The 27836-nt window shown below is 48.7% G+C and overlaps 1 protein-coding gene across 8 annotated transcripts; it reads right to left on the minus strand.

The window, feature by feature from the left end:
• Positions 1-525: 525 nt before the first annotated feature.
• Positions 526-27731, minus strand: map4k3a (mitogen-activated protein kinase kinase kinase kinase 3a; the record flags this gene model as incomplete). 8 transcript variants are annotated; one of them, XM_079730172.1, is made up of 35 exons in its annotated part: positions 27522-27731; positions 24559-24616; positions 24214-24304; positions 23984-24048; positions 23727-23782; positions 23526-23573; positions 23398-23440; positions 23202-23274; positions 22982-23113; positions 22518-22580; positions 22266-22347; positions 21874-21990; positions 18420-18498; positions 17234-17292; positions 15661-15723; positions 12971-13023; positions 12169-12207; positions 11134-11205; positions 9469-9520; positions 8819-9017; positions 7215-7321; positions 6744-6785; positions 6450-6534; positions 6275-6354; positions 5954-6014; positions 5607-5724; positions 5278-5336; positions 4903-5006; positions 4433-4604; positions 4215-4283; positions 3878-3970; positions 3651-3721; positions 3520-3575; positions 3211-3261; positions 526-2622 (listed from the first exon to the last, which is right to left on the minus strand). In XM_079730172.1, exons 1-35 carry the CDS (start codon positions 27615-27617, stop codon positions 2535-2537), a joined length of 2796 nt encoding a protein of 931 aa, XP_079586298.1. In that variant the 5' UTR covers positions 27618-27731. The 8 variants fall into 8 exon arrangements, with proteins under 8 accessions (XP_079586298.1, XP_079586293.1, XP_079586295.1 ...); XM_079730167.1 differs by having other exon boundaries at positions 8648-9017; XM_079730169.1 differs by lacking the exon at positions 15661-15723 and having other exon boundaries at positions 8648-9017.
• Positions 27732-27836: the final 105 nt, after the last annotated feature.

A 27836-nucleotide genomic window follows, 5' to 3' on the forward strand; every position in this document is an offset into this window, starting at 1 on the left:
AAAAGAAGGAGAAGAGTGAAACCAGCGATCAGGACCAGAGACCGGGACCCCTGGAGGCGGTCCGGGGTACTGCAGTGTGAAAACACACACACACACACACACACAATGTTTTATTTCCTGTACCACCAACCTGTTAACTCCTATTTTTCTATGCTATCAATGGTCTGTTTATACCGACCCCTGGTGGTTAGTCAGGGGAGCACGGTACTGCGACTCTACAATCACTCTGCGTTCGACTCTTTGAATATCGTATGTTTTTAATCGGACCGTCTCTCTGCTCCGATCATTTCCAATTGTAAATAGCAGACTGAGGTCAGAATCCAGAGAGCGCTTCAACTCTGAACGAATGCTAAATATAACATCACGTATACTCATTCAATATTTATGCTTATTGTTGCGAGAAAACCTTTCTTTGCCTATTCACAATAAATGATGACTTCTGTACCAAAGACTGTTTTATATGCAGAATAAACGATGACGTTGAGTTAACAGGAAGGGCGTCTGAGTAAGAAGGACGAGACTCGGTCTTAGTTTCCTCTTTAATGTGTTAGCGTTGCCGTCGGTTACACGTCCCAAACAAAATATAGGCAGTTATACAATATGTAAAACCAACAGATTTTATTTTACACTATGTACAGATTAGAATGTGTGCGTCGCAACATTAATACATCGGGAGAGCGTTCTGACGTCATTAAAACACCGGAAGAGTGTTGTGACATCATGAAAACATCGGGAGAGTGTTATGACATGAAAATATCGGAGAGTTATGACATCATAAAAACATTGGATAGTGTTTTGAGGATAGAGCAGAGTAGTGCTGGGGTCTGTTCTGCAGTCTGTGATGCGGTTTTACTGTAGTATTAACAGACGCAGGCTCTGGGGTTAAGCAAGGCAGAATGAGCACTTTGTCTAGCTCATTATCTGTTAATAAGCCATGTGACCATTTGGCTCATTAATTGGTTAACGAGGCACTAGCGATGTGACCCACATGGTTAGTTAGCTGTTTAACGTTTAGCAGTAAACAAGCCTTGGCGGTCAAATGGCTAGTTACCTGGTTAACGAGCCATGTGGCTCCAATGACTAATTACCTGGCTAACCAGCTAATGAGCCATGTGGGTCAGATAACTAGTTATCGGGTTAACCAGCTACTACTACTGGTTGACAGGTCAGAGATGTGGAGACCAGTGAGTCCAGGTCACACCTCCAGCAAAGAAAGGACATCTAGTGACGGGAGTTTGTGTGATCGGGTATTAGACATAGGGGGTTTTACACCACGACCCCACGCTGACAGGGGGGGGGAGGGGGTTACACCTCCCTGACAGAGGGGGTGTTAAACATGATCCCACACTGACAGTGGGGGGGGGTGGGTTTACACACGACCCCACGCTGACAGTGAATCACTACGTCCTCCACCTCAGTAGTGCAGAGTGTTGGTCCTTGAGCCAACGTCCTTCTGGGGACAGAGGTCTGGTGTTCCACCTATCAGGGGCTCCCCCAGCAGGCCAAGGGCAGACACACCATCCTGTGCATACACACCTCTTCATATATTATATAGACAACATTTGCTCCTCACCACTTTAAGTGTGACCAGCAGTCGTTCCACTGTCTTAAAAAAACATAAAATCAGACGCGAGGCGAAGTATTAAAATGGTGATTAAAAAATAAGTGTTGCTCATGATGTTTCACATAAATACCCCCAAACAAACAATCACACACACACACACACACACACACATCCTCTGTCGGTCGCCATGACGCAAACCAGGAAGTAACAATGCCCACATATGGATTGACAACAGTGACGCATGCAAAGTGAAGATGACCAATCAGTGCTTACTTCCTGTTGGCCCAGCCAGACCATGAGCTGCACAACATCACTTCCTGTATGATGTCATCACGTTGCATCAGGACCTTGAGCATCACATCACAGCCTACCCATTACCATGGCAAAGAGAAGCTCCGCCTGAATCAGGAAGTGATGGCCCCCCCGGTCCGTCTGTATGTCTGTCTGTCTATCTGCCTGCCAGCCTATCTATCCCCCTGTCTGTCTGTCAGTCAGTCTACCTGTCTGTCTGTCTGTCTGTCTGTCAGCGCTGGAGAGAAGGCGACTATCTCCAGAGTTACTTAGTGTTCCTTATCTGGTTTCTATTCACATCCATTAAATAGGTCGGGTTAGCGCGGCGCGGCGGCTAGCAGGAGGCTCCGAGGGACCAACCGGTGGAGAGGAGGAGGAGGAGGAATGAAAGAGAAGCAGGGAACGTCTGTGGAGCGCAAGCAGTAGCAGTAATTGTAGTAGCCGTAGCAGCGCTAGCGGTAGCCGTAGCAGAAATAGCTTTGATGGTGGACTTGGTTTCCCAGGATGCTTTGCAGGGTCGTAAAGCAGAGGATGATTTCCCAGGATGCCTTGTAGGAGGGTGGACTGAGTTCATCCCGCCTCGGACCGTCCGTTCACGCCGCCAGCTGCTCCTCAGGCCCCCGGGGGTGTGTGTGTGTGAGAGAGTGTTTGTCTGTGAGTGTGTTAGTGTGTGTGTGCGTCAGTAGCTGTTCTCGTGGCCGGCAAGGATGTAGAGATTGCTGTGGGCCGTGGGGTTGTCTGTCGGCCGGCTCTCCAACACCACCACCCTAAACACACACACACACACACACACACACACACACACACACACACACACACAGGTTTACATCTCAGTGCTGCCCCCCAGCCTCCACCACCAACACTCAGAGGACAGACCTTCAACACCGTCAGAGAGCTGGTTCAGAGGAGAGGGAACCAGGAACAGGGAGGGAAAAGAAAGGGAACAGAGAGGGAAAAGAAAGGGAACAGAGAGGGAACCGGAACCAGGAACAGAGAGGGAAAAGAAGGGGAACAGAGAGGGAACAGAGAGGGAAAAGAAAGGGAACAGAGAGGGAACCGGAACCGGGAACAGGGAGGGAACCGGAACAAGGAACAAGGAACAGAGAGGGAAAAGAAAGGGAACAGAGCGGGAAAAGAAAGGGAACAGAGAGGGAACCGGAACCGGGAACAGGGAGGGAACCGGAACAAGGAACAGAGAGGGAAAAGAAAGGGAACAGAGAAGGAACAGAGAGGGAACCGGGAACAGAGAGGGAACCAGAACCGGGAACAGAGAGGGAACCGGAACCGAGAACAGAGAGGGAACCGGAATCGGGAACAGAGAGGGTACCGGGGGTACAGAGAGGGTAGAGGGGTACCTGGCCCGCGCGCTGTGCTCCCCCGGCTCTGGGTTGCGCCATTCCAGGCTTCTTCAAACCATCACACACAAACCGCCGTTATGAGGGTGTGTACGGATATATATATATTAAAGAGAGAGAAAGAGAAAGAGAAAGAGCGAGAGAGAGAGAGAGTATAGTATATCTGTGGTAGTGTTTGTGTATAGTGTGTGATACTGTGGATAGTAGTGTGTACGTGTTGTAGTATATGTGTATAGTGTGTGTGGTAGTGTGTGTTTGTGTGTGTATAGTGTGTATGTGTGGTAGTGTGTGTGTAGAGGGGGGTCTCACCTGTCTGAGCCCAGCAGTCTGAAGATGCGCGTGCTGTCAGAGATCTCCTGGGTGATCTGAGGAGAACACAGTCAGTGTAGTAACGATAAACGCTGAGCAATGCCCCGCCCCCTACAGGCCGCCGCCGGTACCTCATTGGTCTTGAAGCTCCGCCCCTGCATGCCGTGTCTCCAGAAGGCCAGCACACTGTCCTGTAAACACACTGAGGACACAACAGAGAGTAAACACACTGTCCTGTAAACACGCTGTCCCGTAAACACACTGAGGACCCAACAGGAGTCAACACACTGTCCTGTTAAAACACTCGTGTTGGTTGTTTAAGAAGGTGGTAGGCGTAGGTTGGTTGCAGTTTTCGTACCTATGGCTTCGATCTGGAAGTTGAAGGTGAGCTCGGCTGAGAGCTTCCTGCTGGACTTCAGCCTCCCTTGAAGATTCACGATCTTAATACATCCTGAGAGAGAGATTAATTATTAAACAACATACCAAGCACAACAAGTGTGTGTACCTGTAGCAGCAGGGTGTTTTTTCTCTCTCTCTCTCTCTCTCTCTCTCTCTCTCTCTCTCTCTCTCTCTCTCTCTCTCTCTCTCTCTCTCTCTCTCTCTCTCTCTCTCTCTCTCTCTCTCTCTCTCTCTCTCTCCTCTCTCTCTCTCTCTCTCTCTCTCTCTCTCTCTCTCTCTCTCTCTCTCTCTCTCACGGTCCAGGCAGACTAGGATGGTGTCTCTCTCCAGCTGCGTGACGTGGATTACGCAGGACTGGGGCGTGTCTGCAGAGGGGGAGGGGGGGGGAGTAGGGGGAGAGAGAAGGTTTAGTTCCACGTTCAGGATGATGCTGACGGCTAAGAGGGAATACCTGCTCCCTTTGTTGCCATGTTAATGAGGAGGTCGGGCGGGCCACCAGGTCCAGGGGTCTCACCGGACTCTGTGAACCAGGAGGCGGTGGCGTTGGGGTTGACGGTTCCGAAGCGGACCACCTGGCCCATCTCGGTGCCCTTGCTGACGGCCACGCAGACCAGGGGGTAGGTGTGCTCCGGGACCACCAGCATGTCGAACACCTCCAGGGGGCAGGGCAGGGGGAAGTCCATGTTCTGGGGGGGTACAGGGGGCTTTTACTTTGATGGCCTTTACTATTAATACATTATTATTCAAATGATACATATTATAATCATTATTACTATACATATGTTATAACTATTAATACATTATTATTATTACATTACACTAACCCTATTTAAATGATATTATAATCCTTATTACATTATATCTTCACATTATCATGATTACCTTATTATAAACACATGATCATAAAGATTATCTTATTATGAACACATGATCATAATGATTACCTTATTCTGTACGCATAATAATAATAATAATGATTTGAACCTTGATCAGCATGAACTTCTGCATGGAATCGACCCACTCGAACAGAACGATGCTGGACTGGAACGCCCCGCACAGGTACTTATGGCCGGTGTAGGGGTTACGCACTACAGGGACACACAAACACACACACACACACACACACACACACACAGGAACAAATACAGACACACAAACACAGCCACACAGAGGGACACATACAGACACAAACAGACACACACACACACACACACTCAAAGACAGAGAAACACACACACACCCACATACACATACACACACAGAGACACACACACAGTATAGAGGATATAGTAAATAAAGTATGAATATAGCATATCTACAGTATGTATACTGTCTACAGGGTGAGAGCAGCCCACTCACCCACGCAGCACTTCTGGCAGCCTTTAGTGTCTGGAATCTTATTGGTCACCGCAAACTTCCTGTTAAACACCGAAACAGAAAAAAAGGTTAACAATGAATCCTGGCCTAGGGTAGCAGTGTTACGTACAGTGTAGCATAGCATATGGCTTTGCATAGCCTTGTGTAGCAGGGCTATGTGTAGCTTAGCAGTGCAATGCCTAGCATAGGGCATAGCCTATTGTAGCTGTGCTATGTGCAGCATAAGATAGCCTAGTGGAGCAGGGCTGTGTAGCGTAGCATAGCACTGCTACTCATAGCCTAGGGTAGCAGTTTAGATGTGCTGCAGTCACCTGGGGATCATCTTGTCGGGCAGCCTGTGCGTAGGGATGGCCACCGGGAGCTTCTGCATGTGGCGGGCATGGTCGAAGAGACCGGGGAGGCTGTGGGAGTACAGCTGGGACGCCTTCCCTGGAGACACAGGGTTAGCATGTACAGGGTTAGCATGTAGAGCTATACACAGAGAGTTAGCATGTGTTGCTAGACACAGAGGGTTAGCATGTAGCGCTAGACACAGAGGGTTGGCATGTAGAGGGTTAGCATGTAGCGCTAGATACAGAGGGTTAGCATGTAGCGCTAGAAAGAGTGTTAGCATGTAGAGCTAGACAGAGGGTTAGCATGTAGCACTAGTCAGTCTTACCAGAGATGGAGAGCAGGCTGCTGTTCATGACGTAGAGCCACGTACATCTCCTGGGGAACAACTGAGAGAACAGCACCACGTTACCATGGTGACCACCGACTCCTCCCACCACGTCACCATGGTGACCATCGACTCCTCCCGCCACGTCACCATGGTGACCACCATCTCCACGTGACCACCATCTCTGTATTCAGGCTAATGGCAGTTGTTGTTGTGTGAGCGTAGCAGCGAACATAATGATGTCTCAGGGTGGCAGCTATTGTAGCATAGCTTCTCTATAGAGTATGATGATTTGTTAACGCTGTGGCCAACGTGGCATACCTGCTCCATGGATGTTTCATGCAGCTCGTTGAGGTTGAGGGTGTAGATGCCCTCCTCCGCCCCGAATATCAAATACTGGTCTGTAACACACACAAAATAACGTTCTACCGGGGACCAGGGAATTGTGAACGAATGAGGTCGCGCCAGAGAGCTCAGGGAGCGTCTGATTAGCTACCTCTGGTGTCAGGGTTGATCCAGGAAGTAGCACAGTGGATCTTCAGAGGACAGCCGTTAAACACTTTAGAGAAACACGCCCCCATCTGAGGACGGACACACACACACACACACACACACACACACACACACACACACACACACACACACACACACACACACACACACACACACACACACACACACACACACACAGTAAGGCTAGCAGTCTAGAGATCCTAATATTCCTAGAGGGCAGATAGTGATCATAACATGTTATTAATAAGTTATGATATGTTAATAATAATGGACTTACATGAACTTTGGGTGTTGGAGGGAGGCCGTTGCTGATCGGCTTCTGAAACCAAAACACATTCATTAAGGTTCACTCCCTACCACCATGAGCTCCTTCTGTCACAAAGTGAGGGTTCACTGTGATTGGTGGGTCACGTCCCATAGCCCCGCCCACTTTCCGTGTTTGGGAGAATCTCACAACTCAGCTCGGAGCAACCGATTGGCTCAGCTCAAGCCACGCCCATTTCTATAACACTGATTCTATAAGACCTTGGCCGAGGTCTGAGTTGGTTCACCAGACCTGGACTAGTGCTGGTTCACCAGACGTGGACTACTGCTGGTTTAGGTCTGGGTCTAGACCTGGACCTGCTGGTATTGGGTCTGGGTCTAGACCTGGACCTGGACCAGGTGGTGGTCTGGGTCTAGACCTGGACCTGGACCAGGTTGAGATCTGGGTCTAGACCTGGACCAGGTGGTGTTGTGTGGCTCGTACCGGGGTGTCCTTCTTGTCCTTGCGGGCCGGTACGCTGGGGGGCATGGTGGACTGTCTCTCTGACGGACCCTCTCTCTCTCCGTTCTGGGAGGAGCTCAGAGCGTTACCTGGGGGGGGGGGTTCAGAGAGACAGGTCATTAAGGAGCTGGTAGGGGTTAGACAGTAGAGAGACAGGTCATTAAGGAGCTGTTAGGGGTTAGACAGTAGAGAGACAGCTCATTAAGGAGCTGGTAGGGGTTAGACAGTAGAGAGACAGGTCATTAAGGAGCTGTTAGGGGTTAGACAGTAGAGAGACAGCTCATTAAGGAGCTGGTAGGGGTTAGACAGTAGAGAGACAGGTCATTAAGGAGCTGTTAGGGGTTAGACAGTAGAGAGACAGGTCATTAAGGAGCTGGTAGGGGTTAGACAGTAGAGAGACAGGTCATTAAGGAGCAGGTAGGGGTTGGACAGCAGAGAGAGAGGTCATTCAGGAGCAGGTACGGGTTAGACAGTACAAAGTCGGGTCAATAAGCGGTATTTAGCAGTTAGACAGTCATACAGAGACAGGTCATTAAGGAGCAGGTAGGGGTTAGACAGTACAGAGACAGGTCATTAATGTGCAGGTAGGGGTTAGACAGTACAGAGAAAGGTCATTAATGTGCAGGTAGGGGATAGACAGTACAGAGACAGGTCATTAATGTGCAGGTAGGGGTTAGACAGAACAGAGACAGGTCATTAATGTGCAGGTAGGGGTTAGACAGTACAGAGAAAGGTCATTCATGTGCTGGTAGGGGATAGACAGTACAGAGACAGGTCATTTATGTGCAGGTAGGGGGTAGACATTTAGCTCAGTGAAGCTGACTGGTAGGCTGAGGATAGCTGTGTGATGTGTCCGCTGCTATTCGTTTCAACATAACTTCTGCCCATGTTGGACCCCACTGGCATCTCATGGAGGATCAGCCTGATATTGCTAAGGTCATAAGGTCATTGCCAAGATAAGCTACCAGCTCAGCTACAAGCTAAAAGCTATGCTACAAGCTATGCTAAGATATTAGCTACAAGGACATCCATAAGCTAAGATACCAGGTCAGACACACAGACAGTGTCAACTTTGATACACTGCAGCTAGCTTCAGTGTTTATCGTGGAGGACCACTCCCCTCCACCCGTTAGGCCCCACCCCGACCAGCTCAGGCGACCAATGATGTGCCAGGAATCCCCTGATTGGACGTTACAGAGCTAACTAGCGTGCTAACAGGTCCTGCATGTGCGGACAGCCAGCACGCTAGGCTGCTAAACGCTGATGTGAAGATATGAACATAAACATAAACCAGACAACATGAACAGGTGGGCGGGACTAAGGAAAGAGGTGGACCAATCAGAGGCTGGGGTTAATGGGACTATGGAAGAGACAACAGGGATCTGGGGTCTAAACTACCAATCAGCTGCTCTTACTCTCGTCCTTCTCCTCCTCCTGCACCTCCTTCACCTCCTGCAGCACCTCCCAGGCCTCTTCCAGCTCCTCCTCAGTGTGAGGGGCGTGGAGCCACTCCCAGAAATGTCTAAAACTCCCATCATCCCCCGGGGCGGTGAGGTCGCCGGCCACGCCATCCGCGCTGTCGTTACCTAGGCTACTGCGCCGGTGGGGGGGCAGCCGGGGGGGCGGGGGCCGCGGGGGGACGTTGGATGGCTTGGCCGGGCTGGTGCCCAGCGGGATTGGACAGCGCTTGATGGTCCCGCCCCCTCCGCTGTCGTCCTCGCTGTGTGATTGGCTGTCGTCGAGTTTCTGCAGCGGCTGTGGTGGCGGCTGGGAGACGGCCTTGGGCTGAGGATCAGAGGGGCTCTGTTACCAGCAGACCTCACCCAACACCCACTAATTAGTCACTGTAAACACCTAACTACCCACTAGTGAGTCACTGTAAACACCTAACTACTCACTAGTGAGTCACTGTAAACACCTAACTACTCACTAGTGAGTCACTGTAAACACCTAACTACTCACTAGTGAGCCACTGTAAACACCTAACTACTCACTAGGTAGTCACTATAAACATCTTCCTACTAACTAGTTACCCACTATAGACATCTTCCAATAACTAAGGCCAGAGTTCAGGGTTTGAACAACCCAACCCCAACATGCTTGTACATGCCCGGTGTCGTCAGTCAATCACAGGCTTGGGCTGCAGTGACAGCAGGTGACCAGAGGGGGCTCTGGTGCTGCCCTCTGATCTAAACCAACAGACCAAGTCAGGTGGCGCCTCATTGGCTGTTCCTACCTTGGGAGGCAGTGGGGGCGGGACCTTGGGCCTCATGATGGTGCTTGATTTGCTGAAAGGAGAGAAGAGGGAGGAGTTTCACAGTTGACGGACAGGCCGGGATGCTTTGACCGTTTAAAGGAGATGAAACCACCGTATGTTTGGGCTCTCTTGATTGGATGGATGTAATCTAGCAGTTAATCACAAGGTAGTAACTAACACATGAGGGTTAGTTGATCCCCCAGACGTCCCAGAGTCCAGGCGTCCACACACACTGGTCAGGAGGACAGACGGCTCTCTGTTCATCACTTCCTGTCAACATACTGTGACCTCATCCCTGGAGACCGGCCAGTGGGTGTGGAAGCCCTTATACGGGCGTCAGAAGGATGACTGACACCAAAAGGCCCAATGGAAGTAGCTCGGGCAGCCAATCAAAGTGAAGCCTACAGAAGCAGGAAGCCAAAGCCCATAAATAATCCTGTATTCAAGATGTTAATAACAATGGAACCATTAACACCAGCTGTGTTACTGGTTCCTTATCCTATAGAGACCAGTGGGTCGCTCTGGTCCTAGAAGCACACACAAGCTAGAAGCATGAGCGTACACACCCACAACCAGACACAAACACACGCACAAAGTGGAGATACAGACATCAGGTTCCCGTTTACCTGTCTGTCTCTCTTGGTCTACTGTCTCTCTACCCGTCTCTAAAGGCTACACACCGGCACCTTAGCGCCGCGTTGCGCAGTTTAGGCACGTTAAGTTCCGCCCCTAGCACCAATAGGGACCATGCAGCACCATTGTGATTATGTTTTGAAAGCAGCAGATCAACAAAAATAGTCGGTATAGGCTACCATAACGTTATACCAGTTGTTTCATGACAACATATATGGCCCTGATGCCCATGATCCTCTGTTTGTGCTTACAATGATAGTCACATTAATTCATAGTTACTTCACGTACTGTCGGGCACTTTGTTTACGGTTTAGTCACTTTACAGACTTTATTTACTGTCATTGCTCATTCTTTTTGCATTGTGGAGCTGTTAGGGGTTAGACAGTAGAGAGACAGCGCCGGCGCCCGTCTAGCCGGCGCGGGCTAGTGCGTCCGAAATAATGGGGGCATTCTTTTTGACGCGCTGCTTCGGCGCCGGTGTGTGTTGGGCTTAAGCCTGTCTCTCACTGTGTTTGTTAACCTCTCTCTACCAGAATGTCTCTCTCTACCCGTCTGCCTCACCTTCTATCAGTCTGTCACTCCCATCTACATCTTCCTCTCTTTACCTTTCCGTCTGTCTGCCACCTGTCCATCTACCTATCTGTTTCTCCAGATTGTGCAGCAGTAGCCAGACCCTCAGTGACATCATCAGCTTCTGTCCCTGCGGTTGGTTACTGGCACTTCGTGTTAGCATCAAGGATAGCATTAACACAGCGAGTCGACACACACCCAGAAACACACACACACACACACACACACACACACAAACACGCACACGATGCATGTGGTGCGATGGTGTCTTCTGCATGAAGATGTGTGAATGAAACTGTGGAGCATCATCTTCCTCCTGCGCCTCCTCCTGCTCCTCCCCCTGGAAACGGGGTTCCAGGGGGGGGAGGAGGAGGGGGGAGATGGAGGGGAGATGGGGGGAGGCGGGCGGGGGATTCTCTTTGAGACTGGGGAGGGACTTACTGGGTGTGAGTTTCATCATCATCAGCACCATCATCATCCTCATCATCATCCCCTAAGTGTGCCATGTGACCCCTGGGGGAGGGACCGGAGGGAGATACAGGAGGACGGAGGGGGAGAGAGAAAGGGAGGAGGGAGAGATAGAGGAGGAGGAGGGAGAGAGAGGGAGGAGGGTGAGAAAGGGAGGAGGGAGAGATATGAGGGAGGAGGAGGAGGGAGGGATGGAGGTAGGAAGGAGGAAGGAGAGAGGGCGGAGGAGGAGAGGGAGGAAAGAGGAGGAAAGAGGGAGGAGGAAGAACTCAGTAAAGCCAGAATCATTTTCTCTCCCTCCAGACACTATACTGGACTTTAAACCGAGCCTCCATATCACCCCTAGCGTTTATAATATCCCACCTAGAGTTTATAATATCATTCCTAGTGTTTATAATATCACTCTTACATTTTACAATATCACTCCATGTTTATAATAACACTCCTAGTGTTTATAATATCCCACCTAGAGTTTATAATATCATTCCTAGTGTTTATAATATCACTCTTACATTTTACAATATCACTCCATGTTTATAATAACACTCCTTGTGTTTAAAATATCACTCCTGGTTATAAGAGATTCACCCCTGGCTGCTTCCTAAATACTGGACACCCATCTAGGACACCCAGAGCCATCGTAGGGAGGAGGAGTTCATCACCCTGGCCCAGATCTAGAATTATACCTACAAGTTCAAGTCACACTTCATAAATCACAAATTAAAGCATTGATTAGGATTCACTGAGGAGATGCTACGTAGAAACAGAGCCCTCATGCACGTGTGTGTGTGTGTGTGTGTGTGTGTGTGTGTGTGTGTGTGTGTGTGTGTGTGTGTGTGTGTGCAGTGTGTGTGTGTGCGCGCGCCATGCAGCAGCAAAGCATCGCCAGCAGCAGTAGAGGAAGAAGCATGTTAATCACGCGTGATTGGCTGGTTATAAGCTGCCGCTATCATGATTGGCTGATGATTGGTCCGTTAGAACATCAGAGAGTGGGCGGGGCTGACTCACCTATGCTGCAACTCCTCCTCAACAGACTTCAGAAGGCTCCTGGTGGAGGGAGAGAGAGACAGGCGAAGAGAGGTCAGTAACCAAGTCAACTAGCTAAGTGATGGAAATAGAGACGGACACGGAGATGGAGAGATGGAGATAGAGAGAGTAATATACATGGAGATGGTAGAGATAGAGATAGTAATATACATGGAGATGATAGAGATAGAGATAGTAATATAGATGGAGATGGTGGAGATAGTAATATACATGGAGATGATGGAGATAGTTATATACATGGAGATGATAGAGATAGTAATATACATGGAGATGATGGAGATAGTTATATACATGGAGATGATAGAGATAGTAATATACATGGAGATGATGGAGATAGTAATATACATGGAGATGAAGGAGATAGTTATATACATGGAGATGATAGAGATAGAGATAGTAATATACATGGAGATGAAGGAGATAGAGATAGTAATATACATGGAGATGATGGAGATAGTAATATACATGGAGATGATAGAGATGGTAATATACATGGAGATGATGGAGATAGAGATAGTAATATACATGGAGATGATAGAGATAGTAATATACATGGAGATGATAGAGATAGTAATATACATGGAGATGATAGAGATAGTAATATACATGGAGATGATGGAGATAGTAATATACATGGAGATGGTGGAGATAGAGATAGTAATGGAGAGATGGAGATGGTAGAGATAGATAGTAATATAGATGGAGATGGTAGAAAAAGAGATATAGATAGTATAGATAGAGATGGAGGGAGAAAGAGACTGACTTGTTCCCGCTGAGCAGACTTGGCGACTCGTGGCCGTACTCTGACCTCAGGTCCTGAGGAGATGAAAACACACTTTTCACTAAAACTCTCATTTTAGAATTGAATCGCACTTTAGAAACAGATTTTCAAAATAAGTAACATTGAATAAGTTATGTTTATATGTATTGATAGGTAATTATAGTTAATAACTTATTTAATTACTAATGTTCAACATCCATGAGCGCCTGTGTGACACCAAACTAACAAAGAGCCAGCCGGCTACACACAATACCGTCTGGAAGAGATGCACAACACACACGTGCACACGCTCACACGGCATACACACACACAGGCAACAAACAGACAGTGAGGTTTGGTTCAGAGGTTAAGACAGCGAGATGCAGAGGAATGATGCAGAGAGTAGGAGAATCATCACTATCATCTAACCCAGTTTCATAGAAGGGATATTAGTGCCGTCCAACCTAGTGACATAGAAGAGATAGTATCAGTAGTACTATCCAAACCAGTCACATACAGGAGATATTATCAGTAGTACCATCCGACCCAGTGACATAGAAGAGATAGTATCAGTAGTACTATCCAACCCAGTTACATAGAAGAGATAGTATCAGTAGTACTATCCAACCCAGTGACATAGAAGAGATAGTATCAGTAGTACTATCCAACCCAGTGACATAGAAGAGACAGTATCAGTAGTACTATCCAAGCCAGACACATAGAGGAGATAGTAATGCCGTCCAACCCAGTGACATAGAAGAGATAGTGTCAGTAGTACTATCCAACCCAGTTACATAGAAGAGATAGTGTCAGTAGTACTATCCAACCCAGTGACATAGAAGAGATAGTGTCAGTAGTACTATCCAACCCAGTCACATAGAAGAGATAGTGTCAGTAGTACTATCCAACCCAGTGACATAGAAGAGACAGTGTCAGTACTATCCAACCCAGTTACATAGAAGAGACAGTGTCAGTACTATCCAACCCAGTCACATAGAAGAGATAGTAGTCTCATTAGTCCCATCATAAGTAGCCAATGGTTTCCTTTTCGGGAAAACTGCCCCAAAGTTGTGTGTTTGTCAGGTGGTGAGGTTGTGCGGTTTGTGTGGTTGTGTCGTTAATGGGTTGTGTAGCTTGTAGAGGGAGGATGAAGTAAATAACAAGTGATGAGGGCCAGGGGAACTGTGTAGTGGGTCGCATTGTGTAGCAGTGTGCTAACACAGTTACACAACCAGTAGTAAGAAAACCATCCCAGAATGTGAGCCAGCAGTCAGCGCTGACCACAGACCAACATACCAGTCCGAACCAGTTGGAACCACTGGTAAGCAGCTCCTCCACTCTTAATGAGTTTAAACCAGCCTTAAGTTGTCACAACCAGTTTAAGGTGGTCTGAACCAGTTGAAACCATTCAAAAGGAGTTAGAACCGTTACTAGTTTAAAGCAGTCTTACGGTGTCATAATCACTTCTAACTGGACCTAAACCATGTTAAGCAGTTTCAACTCGACATAACCGCTGGTTAGCAGTTTCTTAGCAAACATAGCCAGTGATAACCACACATTACCAGTTGAAACAAGTTCAAACAGGTCATCCCCAAGTGAGAGGCTAAACTGAGTAGGAAAACCAACAAAACACTAAATACGTGTGGTGAAAAATGAAGGGGTGAACACCCTGAGGGTGAGGTGATCATGAAGGGGTGAACACCCTGAGGGTGAGGTGACCATTAAGGGGTGAACAGCCTGAGGGTGACCATGAATGGGTGATCAGCTTGAGGGTGAACATGAAGGGGTGAACAGCCTGAGGGTGAGGGGACCATGAAGGGTTGAACAGCCTGAGGGTGACCATGAATGGGTGAACAGCCTGAGGGTGAACATGAAGGGGTGAACAGCCTGAGGGTGAGGTGACCATGAAGGGTTGAACAGCCTGAGGGTGAGGGGACCATGAAGGGGTGAACAGCCTGAGGGTGAGGGGACCATGAAGGGGTGAACAGCCTGAGGGTGAGGGGACCATGAAGGGGTGAACAGCCTGAGGGTGAGGGGACCATGAAGGGGTGAGGGGACCATGAAGGGGTGATCAGCCTGAGGGTGAGGGGACCATGAAGGGGTGAACAGCCTGAGGGTGAGGTGACCATGAAGGGGTGAACAGCCTGAGGGTGAGGGGACCATGAAGGGGTGAGGGGACCATGAAGGGGTGATCAGCCTGAGGGTGAGGGGACCATGAAGGGGTGAACAGCCTGAGGGTGAGGGGACCATGAAGGGGTGAGGGGACCATGAAGGGGTGAGGGGACCATGAAGGGGTGAACAGCCTGAGGGTGAGGGGACCATGAAGGGGTGAACAGCCTGAGGGTGAGGGGACCATGAAGGGGTGAACAGCCTGAGGGTGAGGGGACCATGAAGGGGTGAGGGGACCATGAAGGGGTGAGGGGACCATGAAGGGGTGAACAGCCTGAGGGTGAGGGGACCATGAAGGGGTGAACAGCCTGAGGGTGAGGGGACCATGAAGGGGTGAACAGCCTGAGGGTGAGCAAGGCTGATGGATGAACCCAGAAAGAGAGAATGATAAAGAGTCATAGAGAGGAGAAAAAAAAATGAGACAACACAGAAGAAGAAGGAGGAGGTGAAGTAGAGACAGGAGAGACAGCCGACTGACAGACTCACGGACAGAGAGAGAGAGGTAGAGAGAGGTAGAGTAGTACCAGGTTAGGTCTTGCAGTATAGTAGAGCTCCTCAAAACAGTCCAGATAAGGCTCTGAGGCTTGCTGGTCAGTAGGACAGAACAAGAGACAACACGTTAGTACAGCTCGCCGCTAACTGCTAGCAGCTAACAGCTAACAGGTAGCAGACACCTGCCGACAGATAGCAGCTTCCTGCTACCAGCAAGCAGATACTTGCCAACAGATAGCAGCTACCTTCACAGCTAAAGTGCTCACAGATATCAGCTTCCTGCTTACACCCACCTGCTCCTAGCCCACTGATCCCAAATAATGGCTCAGAGTTAGCAGCTAACTGCCCACCTGCTTTCGGCTAACAGCTAGCATCCACCTGGCAACCCCTCCTTACTATGACCCAACCTCTGCCTGCTAGTGAGGGTGGGCTGAAAGCTCTGGACAAGGTGATGACGAGAGAAGATGACTGCTATCTGATAGCTAGCTCAACAGAATGGACAGATATATAGCTAGCTATCTGTACAGCAGCCTATAAATAATATAATAACTATATTAATAATAATAATTTAAATATTTCCACTAGATCTGGAGGATTTGAGGGAAGATGATTCAGAGGAACTGATGAGACATAACGCTGAACAGACAGAGAGACAGAGAGAGAGAGAGACAGAGACAGAGAGAGAGACACACACACAGAGAGGCAAAGAGACCGACAGAGAGAGACAGAGAGAGAGAGAGAGAGAGAGAGACAGAGAGACACAGAGACAGAGAGAGAAAGAGAGAGAGAGATAGAGAGACAGAGAGAGAAGGACAGAGGGAGAGAGAGAGAGAGAGAGATAGAGACAGAGAGAGCGCGACACAGAGAAGGACAGAGGGAGAGAGAGAGAGAGATAGAGAGACAGAGGGAGGGCGACAGAGAGAAGGACAGAGAGAGAGAGAGAGAGAGAGAGAGAGAGGCGGTGGTCATGCAGATCAACTCTCTCATTCACTCCTTCCATGGTCATCAACTCTGAAACGGTTTGTTGACGGTAACGTTGTTTACCGGGACTGTAGGTTAACAACAACGGTTACCACGGTAATCCATGTCCAGGTAGAGTACGGTTTCCATGGAAACGAAGGAGTCACCTGGTTAGTGTGAAGCCCCGCGACCCACCGAGCAACCCAGGAGAATACTGAATGAGTAGGGGTCTGGTTAACCAGGGTCTGGTTACCCAGGGTTCTGGTTAACCAAGCTCTGGTTACCCTGGGTCTGGTTACCCAGGGTTCTGGTTAACCAAGCTCTGGTTACCCAGGGTTCTGGTTAACCAAGCTCTGGTTACCCAGGGTCTGGTTACCCAGGGTTCTGGTTAACCAAGCTCTGGTTACCCAGGGCTCTGGTTAACCAAGCTCTGGTTACCCAGGGTCTGGTTACCCAGGGTTCTGGTTACCCAGGGTTCTGGTTAACCAAGCTCTGGCTACCCAGGCTCTGGTTGCCAGGTTACCAGGGTCTGGTTAACCAGCATCTGGTTAGGTGCGTCACTACCCTCTGCAAACACACACACACACACACACACACACACACACACACACACACACACACACACACACACACGGGGATACTCACCGCTTCGTGGTGCGGCTCCGTCTCCTTCCTCAATGGAGGATCAAACTTCACCTGACCAACTGGGCGAGAGACACAGACAGAGACAGAGGCAGAGAGAGAGGGAAGATGATTAATTTGTGTTACTGTGTGTTTTGGGTAAAACTTTACCCAAAACACGGAGCTGGAACGTGTTACACTGTGTAACGCGTTGTATTTTGTAGCTGTTGCATTATTAGGGCTGCCCCCGACCAAAGATTTTGCTAGTCGACTAGTAGTCGTTAGTACAAGCCATTAGTTGAATAGTCGTCGCACGTTTATGATATAATATACTTTGCTTTATTTGGGGCATCAGAAAATGGTTTGAGTTCCTGGGCTGAGAAATGTGTTATGTATGTACTCATCGCGATCATCTTAAATGTTGCTGCAGCGATGCATCATATATTCCGTTGCATCCACAACATCTGCATCGACTGCTGTTACTGGAGAAAGAGAGCGTCTTTTTTTGCTTCATTCCACTTCTAACAAACACTGGGACAAATGTAGTTGATTTCTGTTTTTAACTGAGAAAACAGGGAGTGGAAGGCCGGGACCCTATAATGTTCAGCTAACTGTTGTCAACAATGGTTACGAGAGTGGCGTATGTGTGTGCGCGGGAATTGCAGTGTGTGAGTGGACAAGCGAGGAGAGCTAGCGATAGCGTGTCAGTTTTTCGTGAAGTAATGAACGAGTCCGCTTGTGTCTGTACAAACGTGTACTGTAAAGTTAGTGAAACTATGAATAAAGTACCCAGCCTGCCAAAAATCGGCAGCCGCTTCATTCCGACCATATTCCAACCTTTAAGCAGACCCACTGCCGGTCAAGGTGAAGGGTGTTACCCAGAGAGAACATACATATCATAATTAGTATGATTTAATTAGTATGATTTGATGGAATTAAAAAAAATATATATATATATTATTTTATTTTTTTCTGCGACTAACCGACCAATGAAACTTGGTCGACTGAGACTCTTCTCACCGACTAACGTTTGGACGACTATTAGAGAGCAGCCCTATATATTATGTAGGGTGTTATATTGTGTAGCTTGTTGTAATGTGTAGCGGTTAACATTGTGTAGCGTGTTATATTGTGTACCGTGTTACATTGTACTATATTGTGTAGTTGTGTTATATTGTGTAATCGTGTTATATTGTGTTGCATCACTTACAGTTGATCTCTGACAGCGTCTTCTCCTCTCTAGTGCCCCTGCTGGTGGAGCGGATGCGGTGCGGGACGGACACTGGAGACTGGAGACAGACACACACTCAGTTAGACAGACACACACTCAGTTAGACAGACAGACAAACACTCAGTTAGACAGACAGACAGACAGACAGACAGACACACACTCAGTTAGACAGACAGACACACACTCAGTTAGACAGACAGACACACACTCAGTTAGACAGACAGACAGACAGACACACACTCAGTTAGACAGACAGACACACACTCAGTTAGACAGAAACAACTCAGTTAGACAGACAGACAAACACTCAGTTAGACAGACAGACAGACACACACACACTCAGTTAGACAGACAGACAAACACTCAGTTAGACAGACAGACAGACAGACAGACACACACACACTCAGTTAGACAGACAGACACACACTCAGTTAGACAGACAGACACACACTCAGTTAGACAGAAACAACTCACACCATTCAAGGACCGAAGGACGTTTAAAACAATGATGACACAGCAGAACAACCAATCACAGCAATGCAACGCACCATGACATCAGAACCCTAACTAGCAGAGTAAGGGTTCTGTAGTTCTTAAATCTACAGAGCCTCGCAGGGATTCAAACCCCCAACCCGGGTCATTGGAACAGTACTATGTCCATTGAGCAGCACTGGGAACTGAACCACTGACCAGCAAAACCAATAATAATAATGGCTAATAATGGTTCATAGCACTTCCTCTGCAGGCCAACTAGTAGCAGGTGTACTTGGCAGAGCACTGGGTGATGGTGTTGTAAACATTTGAATCGGTAAACTACCCGACTGATCCGCAATGAAGCGCTTGTGTTTCTCTATTTTTTGTGTGGGAATCTAGGGATGTTTGTCCCCAACTGTATAATTTTTGCAGAGATCACATGTGGCCTCCTTAATGCTGCCAGATTTCTTCAAACAACCCTTATCTATACCATCCTCCAACCACTTGTCGTTCAACAGACATTTCCCCATAATGTCACTAACACCTAGTTTCCACCGAGCGGAGTGGGTCGGGGCGGCTCGGAGCGGGACAGCTCGGTTACGCTAAATCTGGCTGGCGTTTCCACCGCCGGCACTCCCCTGATGGGAGGGCGGGGTTTAAGCTGGAGGGCGATAGCTACGTAAGCATTCGTCCAAGGCAAACTTTTGCTAGACATTTCTTCAATAAACTAAGCTTTCGCCGTTGTCCAGAAAGACCTTGCGGGTACTATGTTTGTTGGTTTTTATCCCCCTCTCGCACAGAAGTGACAATTCTGTCGACCAATCAACGGACGGCGTGTGTAGCTCCACCTTTATCGGCACCCGTTCAGACTGCTTGGTACCCCAAGGGAGGAGATAGGAGCTGCTCAGCACGCTTATTTTGGGCCCCTGCCCAACTTTTGGCGGTTGAAACGCCAACATAAGTGGACTGAACCGCAACGAACCGAACTGCAGCGTTCGGTGGAAACGAGTCATAAGCGCTTCGCTAACTGGCTGACCGACTCTTTCTCCGCTCACTGTAGCTCTCGCGAGAGCTACCTGCATATCTCTCACTCTGCCACACCTTCTCCAGTAGCCTTCTAGTTCTGGATCTACGGAATCCAGATGACACTCGCACACAACACATGCTACCCTCAAATGTACACTGGTCACGTAGAAAATTGTGTTTAAAAAAATACACGAATCCAGATGGAGACATTTCACTCGCTCTGCCCCAAATTTCAGGACAATTTAAGACTTTTTTAGGCCTTGAAAACCGAAGGTTGTATTTAGGACTTTTTAAGGACCCGGGACCACTATACTTGGTATGGTAAACAGAAGCTAATCCTTGATTTAAAACACAGAGGCTAACGCTAGGTTTAGCATACAGAGCCTAACGCTAGGTTTAGCACACAAAGGCTCACACTTGGTTAAGCACACAGAGGCTAACGCTAGGTTTAATATACAGAGGCTAACGCTAGGTTTAGCAAACAGAGGCTAACGCTAGGTTTAGCATACAGAGGAGTTTTTAGAAGGACTTCTATCTTCCAGCTGAGATCTGAAAACACAGCAAACGCAAACCATGCATGAGAAGTTAGTCATAAGTTACTAACGTAAACCTAGTAAGCTAACCAACCTGCCAAAGGCCTCACTGCACTCCATGCAGCAGGAAGTACAGTAATGATGACAGATGAGCAGGCCACAGCATCCCTAACGCACCACACCAACCAATTAACCAATTCACCAATTAACAACTCCACTCGTTAGTGAGGGGGGTCCCTGGAGCGGGGGTCACACTCAGTACCTTGTGGTGCGCCACGAAGCAGGGGGCACGGCGGGCCCTGGGGCTTATGGGTAAAAAATGACCTCTATACTTAAACTGAGTGGGAGGGGGGGAGACAAGTAGAAGGATGAAGTGAGAGTGAGAAAGGGGAGCAGGATGGAGGGGTGAGGAGACAGAGGAAGGGAAGGAAGGTGAAACAGAAATAAAACGATAGAAAAAAGGGAACAGGTTTCCATGACAACCCCCTGACCACCCCCGGGTTCGGCTCACGTCTCCTGCTACCACCGACTCTACTTGTCTCTCCATGAGTCCCACCAGGCTCTACTGGTCTCTCCATGAGTCCCACCAGGCACCACTGGTCTCTCCATGAGTCCCACCAGGCTCTACTGGTCTCTCCATGAGTCCCACCAGGCTCTACTGGTCTCTCCATGAGTCCATATCCCTAGTATTAACTCTAATATTTACAGAACACTACCCCGCTGGAGAATGGAGGCTGAGAGATTGGACTACATATCCCATGATGCTCCACTTCTTCCCCCGATGTTTAGTCTGGAGGCTTTATTGACCCTAGGTAACACTGGCCTCTAAAGTGGAACACACCATGTGACCAGAGGATTGTTCAACCCTATAGGATATATGATACCTCAGGAGAACACCATGTGAACAGAGGACTGTTTAACCCTGAGACTAGGACTATGAGACTGCTCAGCCCTGTCATGAGACTGCTCAGCCCCGTCATGAGACTGCTCAGCCCCGTCATGAGACTGCTCAGCCCCGTCATGAGACTGCTCAGCCCCGTCATGAGACTGCTCAGCCGTCATGAGACTGCTCAGCCCCGTCACGAGACTGCTCAGCCCCGTCATGAGACTGTTGCTACCAGTTGCAGAGCAGAGGAGGAAGACGAGGACAGGGTGAAGGACAGAGAGGAGGAGGAAGAGGATGAAGAAGAGAATAAGAGAGAGAAGACTAACGTCAATATTGAATGACTTCATAAACAGAGTTATTATTCAATCCATCTCACAGAAAACAAAATGCTAAAGTGTTCAATAGATGATCTAAACATCCTCTTGTTCTCTCCAGCCCCCAGGTCTCCACGGCCCCGCCCCCTCGGTCCTGCCCCCTCTGACCCCATGCCCCCCCCCATGGCGACAGGGCTGACCTCGGGCTCGGGGTCCTCGTCCTCCAGGTCGGGGAAGGCGCTGTGGTCGGGGTTGGAGGCGCGGTCCAGCAGGTCCACCGCCAGGGTTCGACTTAGGGGCTGGGACACGAAGGGGTGCTGGACGGCCAATCAGAGGAGAGCCACCGGACACACAGCCAATCAGAGGAGAGACACAGGACACAGCCAGTCAGAGGAGAGACACAGGACACAGCCAATCAGAGGAGAGCCACCGGACACACAGCCAATAGGAGGAGAGCCACTGGACACACAGCCATTTAGAGGGGAGCCACCGGATACAGCCAATCACATCAGCTCTTTAAGAGTCTGATGGTGCCCCATCATATCCTCATGACATACAGATTAAAATATGAAATATTAATATCTAATGTCACCTGCAGGAGCTTCTCAGCCGTCGGCCTCTTCTTCGTATTCTTAGTCAGCGAGAGTTTAACAAACTGGTGGAAATTATTAGTCCTAGAGATAGAGCGAGAGCGAGAGAGAGAGCGAGAGATTCGTCATCCCTGTAGATCTGGTGTTGGTACATTAAGTTAATGCTACATCAATATATGAACATAAGTCTGTATGGTGAAACTACAATATATAGAATAGGTCATACTGGGACATGATTGGACGAGGAGCCTTACCACTTCACCTTGTCTTTGAGCTTGGGTGGCTGGAAGTTACTCTTGGTCATCAGGAAGAGAGCCCTACAGAGAGAGAGACCAGCAGGTAGAGAGAGACAGGGAGAGAGTCCAGCAGGTAGAGAGAGACAGGGAGAGAGTCCAGCAGGTAGAGAGAGAACAGCAGGTAGAGAGAGACAGGGAGAGAGACCAGCAGGTAGAGAGACCGACAGGGAGAGAGTCCAGCAGGTAGAGAGAGACAGGGAGAGAGACCAGCAGGTAGAGAGACCGACAGGGAGAGAGACCAGCAGGGAGAGAGACCAGCAGGTAGAGAGCGTTACATCCCCTACAAACGTACGTGTATATAGTCGCGTGTGTGTGTGTGTGTGTGTGTGTGTGTGTGTGTGTGTGTGTGTGTGTGTGTGTGTGTGTGTGTGTGTGTGTGTGTGTGTGGGTGTGTGTGTGTGTGGGTGTGTGTGTGTGTGTACCTCATGGGGTGCAGGTCGAACATGGGGGGCTGCAGCTCGGCCAGCTCTATGGCCGTTATGCCCACCGCCCAGATGTCACACAGCTGGTTGTAGCCCCCCTTCCTCTCCACTGCCGCCACCTCAGGGGCCATCCTGGGGGGGGGGCGAAATACAGGTCAGACACACACACACACCCTGAGACACACACAAAGTACAAACACACAAGGTACACACAACTCACCAGTAGGGTGTTCCAATGAAGGACTTCCTCTTGGCCAGAGTAGCTGTGATCTGTGCGGAGACCCCAAAGTCGGCTGAGGAGAGAGGAGAGGAGGAGGAGGAGGAGGAGAGGAGAGGAGAGAGAGGAGCAGTGAAAGATCAGTTTGTTGTGAAATTTCATAACCGAGCGAGAGAGCGGGAGCGAGAGAGAGCCTCACCTAATTTGACGTAGCCGTTGTCCGTTAGTAAGATGTTGGCTCCCTGACGAAGACACAAGTAAAGCATTATCCCCAGAATCAGAGTTTAATGCATCATAAAGGTTCACGTCTCGGACTCTGGAACTTACCTTTATGTCTCTGTGCATTTTGCCTTTGTTGTGTAAATAATAAAGACCCTGAGAGAGAGAGAGAGAGAAAAAGAGAGAGAGAGAGAAAGACATGAAGAAGTGCCATCCATTTCATGCCTATATGTATGTCTATATGTCTGTCTGTCTGTCTGTCTGTATAATACTGATTATTAGTGTGTGCTGGGTGTGGTTCTGTCTTACCTGCAGGGTCTCTCGGGACATGTAGGCGATCTGGGACTCCGAGAGAGGTCCCGTTACTAGGGAAACACAACAGGGATACCTTCAGATACCACATTATGTAAAATATACTCTATAAACATACATCCTTTCAGACACCTATTAATATTATATTAAATACAGACATATAAAAAGAATACAAGGTAACCCCTTAACACTTTATAGAAGCTGTACCATAAAACCGGAGAGAGTAGAGAGGAGAGGAGAGAAGGAGAACCTACCATGATAGATGTCTTGTAGCGATCCTCCTCCACAGTACTCCATACTGATCCATAACTTATCTCTCCTGAAATACACATTCATAGTCATTAATAATCGTTCAATACACATGTACATGAAGACACACTAATAAAAACACACACTAATACAACCACACATGAAGACTGACTAATAAAACCACCCATGAAGACACACTAATAAAACCACACATGAAGACACACACTGCCCTCACCGCAGGTAGCTGCCGAAGTATGCCACGATGTTGGAGTGTTTACAATCCTTCATCATGATGATCTCCTGCTGGACCACCGCAAAGTCCTCCCCTACACACACAAACACACACACACACACACACACATTGTAACTTAAGAACACACCTTTGTTTACACAAAACAAATATCAACAAAGGAGGTGTAGAGGAAAGAGGAGGTGATGGAGGAGAGAGGAGGTGTAGATTTGAGAGAGGAGGTGATGGAGGAGAGAGGAGGTGTAGAGGTGAGAGAGAGGAGGTGATGGAGGTGTAGAGTTCAGAGAGGAGGTGATGGAGGAGAGGGGAGGTGATGGAGGAGGTCCTCACCAGGTTCCAGCTTGATGACCTTGATGGCAGCCAGCTCCCCTGTGTTGACGTTACGAGCCTTGAACACACACACGCACACGCACACACACACACACACACACGGTTAGTGTACATATTGAGCAGATTGTGTGTGTTCTGTGTACATATTGTGTACATTGTGTGTCAGCTCCTCTAGTCTTCCTAGAGAGGCTGCAGAACTCTTCATGTTATTTATAGAGCTGTAGGAGGAGAAATTATACATGAGGAGCATCCACCGTGCAGCTCAGGGGCGGGACTACGTGCTCAGGGGCGGGGCTATGTGCATTGCCTGCTAATAAGATTGCTAGTTAGCTTGCTAGTTAGTAGGCGTGACAGAACACGTGTCCCCAACCCTCTAGGACCTGCAGGGAGAGACCAGTAATACTGGTTCAGAGGAACCAGCCGCACAGTCACTAAAGCAGCCTGCACGGAGACAGGCAGTCAGACAGACATGCTGCTGTAGGGCTCAGTTGACTGAAGACAGACAGACAGGCAGGGACAGACAGGCCTGTGCCGGTCTTCTGTCTTAGGGAGCACTCCCGGAGTGAGTAGATTGAGAACATGACATATGCAATACCTGAAACACAGAGCGGAAACAGATCCCTCCATTAGAAGTCCCTCCTTCTTTCTCTCCACTAGACCCATGGAAGCGAAAGTCCCACCCTCTCTCTCTACTCTAAACCCATGGAACTGAAAGTCCCGCCCTCCCACCTCTAGACCCAAACTGAAAGTCCCGCCCTCTCTCCTCTAGACCCATCGAACTGCAAGTCCTACCCTCTCTCTGTCCTCTAAACCCATGGAACAGAAAGTCCCGCCCTCTCTCTCTCCTCTAAACCCATGGAACCGAAAGTCCCGCCCTCCCTGTCTCCTAAACCCCTGTGACTTAAAGTCCAGCCCTGCCTCCCCACTAGCTGGAGGGAGTCACCGCATCCCGTTTGGAAGAGGACTGCCGGAACACGGTTCAATGCTCAATAAAGTGAAGCTAGCGATTGAATTGCCGTGCTAGGCTGAGCAAGGTCAGTCATGGCCTGATACAGCACATCAGATTGTATTAACATACAGGCACTAGGATGGTACTACTAGCATACAGGCACTAGGATGGTACTACTAGCATACAGGCATGGATGGTACTGGCATACAGGCCTAGGATGGTACTAGCATACAGGGACTACGATGGTACTACTAGCATACAGGCATGGATGGTACTGGCATACAGGCACTAGCATACAGGCCCTAGGGTGGTACTAGCATGCAGGCTTAAGATGGTACTAGCATACAGGCCCTAGGATGGTACTGGCATACAGGCCTAGGATAGTACTAGCATACAGGCACTAGGATGGCACTAGCATAAAGGCATTAGGATGGTATGTATGTACTAGCATTGTTGGGGTTAGTATTCCTTCTGTACTAGATGTGTTAGTAGTAATACTTTACTTTGTTGGTTACTAGTAGTCCTACTGTACTAGGTGGGTTAGTAGTCCTACAGTACTAGATGTGTTTGTAGTCCTACAGTACTAGATGGCATTAGTCCTACCGTACTAGATGTTAGTACTCCTACTGTACTAGATGTGTTAGTAGTCCCACTGTACTATATGTGTTAGTAGTCCTACTGTGCTAGGTAGGTTAGTAGTCCTACTGTTCTAGATGTGTTAGTAGTCCTACTGTACTAGGTGGGTTACTAGGCCTACTTTAATAGAGGTTAGCAATCCTACTGTACTAGATGTGTTAGTAGTCCTACTGTGCTAGGTAGGTTAGTAGTCCCACTGTACTAGATGTGTTTGTAGTTCTACTGTACTAGATGTGTTAGTAGTCCTACTGTACTAGGTGGGTTACTAAGCCTACTGTACTAGAGGTTAGCAGTCCTACTGTACTAGATGTGTTAGTAGTCCTTCTTTACTAGATGTTAGTAGTACTACTTTACTAAGTGGGTAAGTGGTCCTACTGTACTAGATGTGTTAGTAGTCCTACTGTACTAGATGTTAGTAGTACTACTTTACTAAGTGGGTTAGTGGTCCTACTGTACTAGATATGTTAGTTGTCCTACTGTACTAGATGTTAGTAGTACTACTTTACTAAGTGGGTTAGTGGTCCTACTGTACTAGGTGTGTTAGTAGTTCTACTGTACTGGGTGCGTTAGTATGATCAGTTCACAGGCTGTTTCTCTACACTAATGTGTTGTCGACTCCTACTGAATAATGTATTATTTTACACTTCAATATCGTAGAGCAAACCTGTGTCTGACTCAAACTGACTCACACATGCAACACACAATCTGTTCACAGAAGAGAGGAGAACGTGTGGTCTGAGGAACACGGAGGGCAGAAGGTCCACCTGTCTCTTAGTTCAGCAGGCAAACAGAGAGCCTCACCCCCACACCATCATGTCCATCCAATAACCCCCAAGCCTCCAGCAGAGCTCCCATCAAACCCTCCTTCAAAGGGCCGCCTGTTAAGAGTTTATAACAACTTAACATAACGAGACCATTTAACTAACCCCACAGAACAAGACCAGAGACACCCCGCTGAGCTGTCATCTGTGTGTGTGTGTGTGTGTGTGTGTGTGTGTGTGTGTGTGTGTGTGTGTGTGTGTGTGTGTGTGTGTGTGTGTGTGTGTGTGTGTGTACGTGTGTGTGTCCCTCTAGTAGAACACCACCAGTCCGGTCTGAACTGTCTAAAACCACTGGATGCTGGAAGCAGAGGATTCGAACCTTCTCTACTGATCTACACATCCACCTTCTCAGTGAGTGTCTGTCTGCTGTGGGGGTGAGTTCCTGTCTGTCTGCTGTGTTATGGGGTGAGTGCTTGTCTGTCTTTCTGCTGTTGGGATGAGATCCTGTCTCTCTGCTGTGTTCCTGTCTGTGTGCTGTGTTATGAGTGAGTGCCTGTCTGTCCGCCGTGTTGTGGGGGTGAGACGGGATGCTAGCTGCTAGCCTCGGAGCTAGGTACCTTGTACACATCCCCGTAGGTCCCGCTGCCGATCCTCTGGATCAGCTCGAAGTCCTCCTGCGGGTTCCGCCGCGACAGGTCCCCGCTGGCGTTCATCGTGGGCTCCACCTTTCGGGGATCCGCTCGGTTCAGACGGACTCCAGCACGGAGGAGACGGCGTGAAGACGAGTGTTTAAAAACATACGAAGCTCACCGCGTCACCCAGCTCCAACATGGCGGCCCAAGCTCTGCGCATGCGCACAAATGCTGGCGTACATTCTCCGACGACTTCCCACTGAGACAATAACAACATAATAACATAAAAATACTATCTAA

The sequence above is a fragment of the Pollachius pollachius genome (genome assembly GCF_949987615.1).
Source record: "Pollachius pollachius genome assembly, chromosome: 2".
Lineage (NCBI taxonomy): Eukaryota > Metazoa > Chordata > Actinopteri > Gadiformes > Gadidae > Pollachius > Pollachius pollachius.